At 41.4% G+C, this 9,872-nt stretch overlaps 1 protein-coding gene across 1 annotated transcript in view; it reads right to left on the bottom strand.

The window, feature by feature from the left end:
* nfkbib (nuclear factor of kappa light polypeptide gene enhancer in B-cells inhibitor, beta) overlaps nucleotides 1–9,872 on the bottom strand; it is a 43,512-nt gene that overhangs the window by 1,175 nt on the left and 32,465 nt on the right. The window contains exons 4-5 of the mRNA XM_039760600.1: nucleotides 4,785–4,873; nucleotides 144–395 (exon numbers count right to left, since the gene is read on the bottom strand). Of these exons, the coding sequence (XP_039616534.1) occupies nucleotides 144–395; nucleotides 4,785–4,873 (341 nt within the window). The remainder of the gene's footprint in view (nucleotides 1–143; nucleotides 396–4,784; nucleotides 4,874–9,872) is intronic.

The following is a 9,872-nucleotide window of genomic DNA, read 5'->3' as shown; positions in this document are numbered from 1 at the left end:
GTTAGCATCATGCATGATAAAATCTAGCTTCACTCCCTTCACTGCAGGTAATTCCTGCTGGGTTACAAGGGATTTTTTTTTTTTTCAGAGCTTACTCTTTTTTGACTCAATTTATTCCAGCACCTTCTCTTCTCCCTACTCACCTCCTCTTCCTCATCTGACTGCTCAGATTCATCTTCATCCCAGACAAGTTCAGGTTCTGGCTCCAGAGCTCCATGCTCCCTCAGGATTGTGCGTATTAGTTCGCTGGGTCTGTAGAGGGCACTATACAGTGGCGTGTAACCAGAATACATGGTTGCATTCACATTTGCCCCTTGACTGAGCAGCAGCTTCACAAGTTCAGCACTCTGTACCTCCACAGCCAAATGCAGACCAGTGCGACCACAGCTCAAGTCCTGCAGAGATACAACAGAGTAGGAATTAGGAAAGTCTCATCTAAGCTGACTTTGGCTTTGACAAACTGTTCATCCGAGGCCTCTTAATTTAGAATTATTTTAAGAAGTGTTCCAGCACCCCATTTCACATGGAAAAACTTAACCTGGTCATCATTCAAGTATATGAGGTCATTAACACATTAAGAAATGAAAATTTAATTTTTACAATATTTTCCACAGTATTTGGCTGTTGATATATTCAAATTATTTTCAATTTAGATTAAAGCAATTTTGAGAAATGAAGTATAAAAAAAGAACAACAAAACAGAGCCATAGGTTTGAAATGAGTTGTAATATCAGCCTGCCATTAAAAGTAGAAGTACACTGGTGTTGCTTTAATGCTAAATGTGCACATGTTCTTCTTTTAAAACAAATAAGTTATATACCCAATATACAATAAATGAGCAGCCTATTGGGAACACGTACAGAAGCTTATCCATGCAAACCTTTCATCAGCCTCTCATGGAGCTTCAGCTGATGTTCACATCAAACAGCAGAATGGGGAGGAAATGTGAGCTCTGTGACTTTGACCATGACATGACTGTTGATGCTAAACAGGCTGATTTGAGTATTTCTGGAACGGCTGATCTCTTGGGATATCCACCCTCAGCAGCCTCTATAGAGTTTAATTAGAATGGTGGGAAAAACAAAAATCTAATGAGCAGCAGTGGTGCAGAAGGAAATGCTGCGTTGATGAGCGAGGTCAGAGGAGAATGGCCAGGCTGGTTTGAGTTGACAGAAAGGCTATAGTTTCTTAGATTACCATTCTGTATAACTGTGGTGAGCAGAAAAGTATCTCAGAATGCACAACACATTGAACCATGAGGCAGATGGGCTACAACAGCAAAAGACCACGTCAGGTTCCACTCAAGTCAGCCAAGAACAGAAAGCTGCAGTGCACACAGGCTCACCAAAGCTGGGCAGATATGACCCTATCATTTCATGGTCACAATTTATCCAGTTTCTAATAGCTACTCTAGCATGTGTGGACTATGGCCGGCAGCTTATTCCGGCCAATACCCCAAGCCGGCAGGTGGAGCCCTCCCTGCAACGTGGAGATGCCCCAAATTCCAGCAGGGCATCATGGACCTTGGGGTTTTCCTTTACAGCCCTGCTGAATACCATGGGGGCCACCAGAGGACGCTGCAGGGAGGCTCAAGGATTTGTATTCTCTGTATAGCCTGTAAGTACTTCCCTGTCAAGAGGATGGAAGAAATAAAGTACTTCCGGGCTGAAGAAAAAGAGGAGTTTTCACCTGACCCGGAAGTGCTGGGTAATCACATGGACTGAGGGATCAGAAGCACTTCTGGGTCAAGGACTATAAAGGACTGTGGGAAATCCCCCAGTGTTGAGCTGAGTTGGGAGGAAGGGTGACAACGCGTCTAGGAGTGGAGGATTGGTTTATTGATTATTGTATTGTTATTGTTTATAAGTATTGTGGAGTGGAGGGTGCTTTGTGCACTTTATTGCATTAATAAATCCATCATTTGGACTTTTATCTGGTGTCTGGCATCTGGGCGGAGGGTTGAAGGGGACGACAGCACCCCCTATTTGTCACAGTGGCATTGTTGGCAGGATTCTCTGGCCGTCAGTTTGGCAGAGGACCTGGGAAGAAATTTTTTTGGACAGAAACCCAAGAAGACAGCGTCACGACATGCAGAGAAAAATCACCAGAACCCACGTTCACGAAGTCCGTTATGGGGAAGAAGATGGCAAAGCAGAGCAACAGCCCAAGCGGAAGTCCCATGCTCATCATGGCCGACGCGCGGGATGAGCTTTGGAGAGGCTACACGGGTCGAGAGAGGCCTCTGGATGAGGATAACTACAATGAGGTATGTGCTGGCGAACTAATTGATAACATCTTCAAATAACATATTTTGTCCCATGCACATACTTTGGAGAAGATCATCCGGAGGCTCTGCGAGAAGCAGGAGAACATCCCAAAGACGGTGGTGCACTCTCATTCGGGCAGAAGAACAAAACAAAGGACTTCCGCATGTCGGGTGCCGGTGAAGGACACGTCACCCATCCCGATGAATTGTGGGAAGGAGAAGGTCTGCGTACTGTTGCTTTCAACTTCGCCCACAAGAAGACAGACTTGGACTTTCCGGTAAGGGAAGGGGGAGATTAATACAGGCGGGTCGCCGTCAGCCAAAGATGGCGACCCGGTCCTCTGAAAAAGAGAACTCCAATTCTCAGAAGCCTGTGCGCAACCCAACCGAGCACATGCCAGGAGCGGGCGTGCTCATTGGCTCCCAGCCGGAAGGTAAGGCAAATGATGGTTTGAGCCTGCCTCCGGTCGAATTAAATAACATTGTGGACGTGCGGGAACTCGAGAAACTACTCAAGCCCATACGTAGTTTTTTTCATATTGCAACAACGATTAAGAAAATTGTGGAGATGCTGGGAGCAGCGGCCGAAGCACCTTTAAAGAAGGTAGAGGATTACCTGTGGCGATTTGGTTGAGAGCCTCCCATAATTGTTGAGTCAGTGGTACAGGTAAGCGAGACCCGTACCGTACATAATAGAGGGATGCAGAGTGAAAAGGGCCCGTGATTTATTAGTAGCGGGTACGAAGTAACCTCGAACCCTACAAAAGATGTGTGTGTAATGACTGAGTGGGCAGGGGAAGGATCGATCGAGCTGGAGCAGGTGGATAGTGCGGTCTTCCAGGGCAATGCGGTTCTAAAGACACCGCCACTGGTCATTCATAAGTCGAAGGGGGTGCAGACAGTAAAAGGGCTCTCTTTTATTCATAGAGACCCAAACTGTGGACCAGCCCCAGATTAAAAAGGAGATCCCAAAAAAGAAACAGGGGTCTCCTGATAAAATAGAAAAGGGGGCAGAGAGCTTAGAGGCGGCTGTGGAACTCTCCTCAGCGGAAAAGAGGGAGGAGCCAGAGTTTCCGAGCTGCAATCTCGCAGAGGGATTATACCAGGAGGATGGAGGCGGCTGTACTATGAATGTTGCCGGCCAGGCCATATGTGGCAAAATTGTCCTAGGAGAGCCGGGGAGGAAGGGAAGCGTTTGCACAATGTCTCCCCAAAGGTTCTCCTATAATTATTTTGAAGGACGGAGTCACGGACCGGCCACAACAAATTCCTTCTGGAGGAAGACGACCCTCGCGGGGCTGGACGCTACACCCCATGGTGGTTTGCTGAGGGGGGAGTATTGTGGACTATGGCCGGCAGCTTATCCCGGCCAATACCCCCAAGCCACCGGGTGGAGCCCTCCCTGCAACGTGGAGATGCCCCGAATTCCAGCAGGGCATCATGGACCTTGCAGTTTTCCTTCACAACCCTGCTGGATACCATGGGGGCCACCAGAGGATGCTGCAGGGAGGCTCAACGATTTGTATTCTCTGTATAGCCTGAAAGTACTTCCTTGTCACGAGGATGGAAGAAATAAAGTACTTCCGGGCTGAAGAAAGAGGAGTTTTCACCTGACCCGGAAGTGCTGGGTAATCACATGGACTGAGGGATCAGAAGCACTTCCGGATCAAGGACTATAAAGGACTGTGGGAAATCCCAGAGTGTTAAGCTGAGTTGGGAAGAAGGGCGACAACGCATCTGGGAGTGGAGGATTGGTTTATTGATTATTGTATTGTTATTGTTTATGAGTATTGTGGAGTGGAGGGTGCTTTGTGCACTTTATTGCATTAATAAATCCATCATTTGGACTTTTATCTGGTGTCTGGTTGGAGGGTTGAAGGGGACGACAGTGCCCCCTATCTGTCACACATGATAACGCACCATGTGACAAAGCAAAGATCATCTCAAGCTGCTTTCATGAACATGACAATGAATTCAGTGTTTTTCATTGGCCTTCTCAGTCATTGGGTCTGCATCCAACAGAACACCTTTGGGATGTGGTAGGACAGCACAAATATGCAGCTGGCAAATCTGTGGATATCACATGATGCAATCATTTCTGCATGGACCAGAATCTCCAAAGAATGTTTTCAACATTTAGTGAAATCCATGCCAGAAACAATTGAGGCTGTTTGGAGAGCAAAATGAGACCCTACCCAGTATTAGTATAGTGTTCCTAATAATTTGCTCAGTAAATGTGTAGTTCTAAGAACGTGAGTTGCCTTGCAAGGTTGCATCTGACCCTGAGCTTATTTGTCTACTCGAAGCAAAAGAATTTGTGTCCTAGTTTATATCAATAAAAAAATATACAACTGTGTGGTGCAGTGCCCATGCAGAATTAAACTCGACTGAACCCTACTATTGTTCCCTCCAGGTTTATAAAAGCAACATACAGCCCCCACATTCTGTCTATATTTGGGCCACAAAACATTTAATTTTTTGCAGAGATTCACTTTATAGAACGCTATCCCAGACTCACCTTCACATTGCTATCAGCCCCAGCAGACAGAAGCATCGTCACCGTGTTTATGTCCTTTCTCTGTATGGCGATATGCAACGGCGTGAAGCCTGCGAAGACACAATATGGCAAACTCTTTAACAGTCTGTGGAAAGGCCACCACCAAAGTACAATGCTCTTCCGTTATGATAAAGGTAAGATCTTCCACATCTAATACTGCCAATGCACAATTACAGTCTGGTGAGAATAAATATCTGCACCCTGAAATGTATGACATACTATGCACGTAAGGAAGCCTTCAAAGAGTTGCGAGTATGTCCTTTATAGAGAAGAAAATTAACAAATGTTAAGAAGATACACACTTATTTGCTTCCACAAAATTTAATTTTCAAGCCATTTTTATTTTCTTGAGTGCAATTAACAGAACACATCATCCCAATGTGCTTTAAATCAGAGTTGTGCCAATAATGGACTTTTTAAATGTTGATTATTGTAAGAGAAAAATATCTACAATATTCATAAAATCGGATTACAATCATCTTGCCACTATACAAGGTTATGAAATTAAGAGTACATTTTCTACTACTTTTAGGTTGAATTTACATAGAAATATATGCACTAAATATATATGAGCTCTAAAAGGAGTGTGGTACTTTATGCTTTGCATGTGAAGAGCTTACATGTCAGATTATATCCTCTCATACCGTGGCTTTGTACCTCATCATAAATAGTCATTTACTAAAGCAGCTTAACAAAAAGCAATCATTTTAAAGATTTTTCTAAATTAATTAAAGAAAAATGCTTTAAGCAAATACAGTAAATGTTGAATTTTACTTCTAAATTGGGCAAATCAATATCACGGTCTGAATTGACACAGGTCTAGGTGCGGCAAGTGCATACTGTAAAACTGCACTCTAAAGTGAAAGCTGCATCTCTTCTATTACACTTATTGTACATTTCGGGAAGTGCTGTTATACTTAAGTATTTCTGACCAGGTATTTTGTACAGGGGTTCAAAACATTCATTCATTTTCCAACGCTTATCTGAAACCGGGTCGCAAGGGCAACAGTCTTAGCAGGTTCAAAACATGTAACATAAGTAATATGGGGACATCTCTACTGTCAGAGAAGGGCTAAAAGCCTTCAGGCAGATGGGTCCCCTCAACTTGAAGACTTGGTGCAGTTTAGCATACTGCGTTGGATGTGTAGTCCTCAGATGTGCAAAGGAATCTGTTTCTGTTGTATCAGTACTTCTTTTTTGCACAGTCACAATGGAATCACTGGGATCAGCAGTCTCACCCTATTTAAAACTGAACTAATGGCAAACAGGTACCACTGCATGTTGTTTTGGACGTAGATCATCCTTTGCTTTCTCTTGCTTTCGACCACACGACAGCACGCTCTGGTTTCGTCATAGTGGTTTTTTTTTTCCCCCGTGTGTGTGTGTGTGTGTGTGTCTGAGAACCATTCATAATTAGGATTGTATCCATTGTTTCCCATCTCCTCAAAGTCATTTTGAAGGATGTACTCCAGTTTTTTAAGAAAACATAAAGCCTAAATGAATATAACCACCAATATGAAAGCATATAATCTAATTGCTAGAATATCAGCCCAGCTAACAAGATGATAATATAGTAAGAAACACAGGAATATAAAAAACAAACAAAAAAAAGTGCAGCAATGTCACATTTTAAACAAAAAGCATCAATAGAAAGCATACTAATCAAGGACAGCTAAAGAGCAATGAGTAGTAGTGTCATAGGAGACTGCAATAAAATGAGCCGTACAGACCAGTCTGACTGTATACTGTATGTAAAACGTCAAAACAGTAAAAAGTCACTGGTAGAACCTTCACAAATACCACACCTTACCAGTTTATACTGCAGTGATGACTGCATGACTTTACTGAATAGCACTGACAACAGCTAAAAGGCCAGCAAGAACAAGCGAGTCTTTAGTCGAGGTTTGAACGTCCAAGCAGACCCAGCTTCAGAAGCGGTTCTAGAGTTTCTGCTGAATAAACCATTTCCAAGGGCAATGTTCCGAGTGTTTTTGTTAGAACAGAAATCCTGATCAGACCATGTTTAAGAGGACGTGTGCTTATACTTTCCCAGTAACATATAGAACTTACCAGCAAGAGATCAAGCTTAAATTTTGGAATAATTTGTTGATGGCATATGCTAATTTGAAAAACTAGGCACATATTGCGTCTGTTGAATAAATAATAATCATTCAAAACTATCAGAAGGCTTCTCTGTATGAATAGTAATATTACTGAGTGTTCAGACGCTCGGTACAAACTTCACTAAAAAGTCAGTCTGCCCTTAATCAATGCCGTCTGGTAATTTGAAACAGACAGCAATGCTTTAGCAAGTGCTTCTGCTGGAACTTTGGAACTGTAATTTAAAATGTGCAGTTTATAGGGATTTTATGCTCTCTTAATTCTCTTTTAATTTTATTTGTTTTTAAGCATAATGGTGATAGACCTAATATATTTGAACATGATTTTAGAGTATAGGAGTGTCAATTCTGTTACAGAAATGATCAATTATACTGCATAATAACTGTCAAATGACTTATTTAATCTCTTAATAGTTCTTAATCAGATGTAGTCATTTTGTTAGTGTGGTTTGTAAGCTCTCTTGTATGTATTTGGTATCCATCTATCCATTATCCAACCTATGCTAATGTTTTATACATTTTTCCTCAATAGCCATATAAATAACATGATTTAACTAACAAGTATTCAGCACTTTTAGCAAAGATAAATTTAGACAAACGAGACGTGGGCCTTACAGTGTCTTTGATAGAAGGTCTCTTATTTGTTCTCGCAGTAATTACCTGTAATATCAATATCAGGAGTAGGGTTAGTCTTAAGGAAACTGTTAAAGGCATCTAAAATTAGGAGTGGATTAAAATCCCAAGTGCCATGTATTGAGGAATGGTTCATAAGTGTTTTTTCAAACTAAACTTAGCATGGTCTCGGATTAAAATAGCTTTGTAAATGCACAACTGCACATATGTCAGAAAGTTATCAATATGGGGCTAGTCGACACCAGACAGTCAAAATAATACCATCTTAGTACTGGAAGGGGTGAAAAAATATAGAAGTTATTTTGGGGGTTTTAAAAAGTCTTAAATTACAAGGGCATACTTGTAAAGAGAAGTCATTATAAAGAATGAACAAACCCCAGTTAAAATGTCTGTTAAGTAGACAAGGACAGAAAAATGAATTAGACTTACATTTGTCATGAGGAAATAAACTGACCAGAATTAGCCAAGTTCCGTGTGAGCTTCCACTTAATTACCAACCAACTGGGGTGTTGTTATGTAAGTAAGTTATGTCTTAATATTCAGGGAAGCTGACTTTTTAAGCTTGTCACTTTAAATTCAGAAATAGTCGCTCATCCTCAAATATTCTGAACTATATTAGCTGTACAACTGTAAACATCAGGTCAGTGCATTATTAAGCATTAATACATAATTAAATATGTTGGCATTCTGGCCCAAAAAGATAAATCCATCCATCCATTATCCAACCCGCTATATCCTAACTACAGGGTCACGGGAGTCTGCAAGACCCAATCACAGTCAAAACAGGGTGCAAGGCAGAAAACAAACCCCGGGCAAGGCACACACACACACACACACACCCTAAGCACACACTAGGGACAATTTAGGATCGCCAGTGCACCTAACCTGCATGTCTTTGGACTGTTTGAGGAAACCGGAGTACCTGGAGGAAACCCACACAGACACAGGGAGAACATGCAAACTCCATGCAGGGAGGACCCGGGAAGCGAACCACCATGCCACCCATGAAGGATAAATATACTCCATAATATAGTTTTAGATATAATACAGTACATACACTTTTTATGTTAAAGAGGTGCTAACAGGTTATTCAGGGGATCAACATACATCATATATCTATAGCAAGACAGATAGAAAAAGGAGAAAGAGATGCCATGTAGCATAATCTTTATCTTGCTTGTTACAACAAACACACCAACTAAGATCCAAAACTGAAGAGTAAGACACAAACACATCCCTAAAATTACATTTCACTGATGTGTATTCTCTAGTATGGAATGATTAGAGCATGTCAAATTACTATTAAAAGAAAGGGTTGGTGAAACATTTACACTTGCCTATACCTAAATAAAAAATAAAATGGGCAGAAAAACAGACAGAAAAATAACTGCCCCTTGGCACTTCTCCTTTATGGGCTACACTTCCGAATACCTTAGTATAGATCAGAGCCACTTCAAGAGCTGTGCTGCTGCTGGGACTTACCAGATAACATTCGAAAGGACCACACAAATCAAACAGAGCAATAGAGATTGGTGACCTCAGTTTCAAAAAACCTTATCAGTGTCCAGAGAGATGCCTATATTCTTCAGCTTTCTCATTGTTACCCCAAAAGAGATACACAATTCCAACAGAACAAGCATTGCTCGCACCTGAACAAGCTAAACAAATTATGAATCACTCAAACACACACACTGGGGCAGATGATTTCAATAAACAAAGCAAGTTTCTGTGAATTTAATCAATACTTATGTTTATTTACTGAAAAAAACAGGCATTAAATATCAGATGTCAAAAGTAGAAGAAAAGATAAAACTTGAACGATTCAAATCAGTGTTTGACACACCAAGCTTTGCCTCAGTATAACCAGGACGGAGATGTCAGTATAATTTAAATTAGAGACCATTCTTCTTTATCCAATTAAGGCATTCCTTGTGGATTTCAGTGTGTCTTCATAACTTGCCTTTTCATAGCAAATATTGACAAAACTGCTGTCATCCTTCAATTTTGAAAGCAGGCATGTTGTCAATCTCATGTCCATCTCTCTCCAGAACACAACATATGTCTGTCAGGCCACACTCTCTTTTATACTGTAGCTTGATGGCTATTTTCAATAACTGACATTAACCAAAAGATGGACAATTGATAATTTACCCCTTTATCTTGCTCTTCTGTTAACCTGAAGGTACTCTGAGCTAATTATGAGGTACAAGTTAAATAAAGTCCCCAAAGGCCCCTTTTTCACATTTCCTTATAGTCATATACACACTGGTTAGCTTATCTGAGATTAAATATAACG

Source organism: Polypterus senegalus, chromosome 8, assembly GCF_016835505.1.
Source record: "Polypterus senegalus isolate Bchr_013 chromosome 8, ASM1683550v1, whole genome shotgun sequence".
Lineage (NCBI taxonomy): Eukaryota > Metazoa > Chordata > Cladistia > Polypteriformes > Polypteridae > Polypterus > Polypterus senegalus.
The sequence above is the reverse complement of the archived record's forward strand: the minus strand, read 5'-3'. Positions and strand labels throughout refer to the sequence as shown.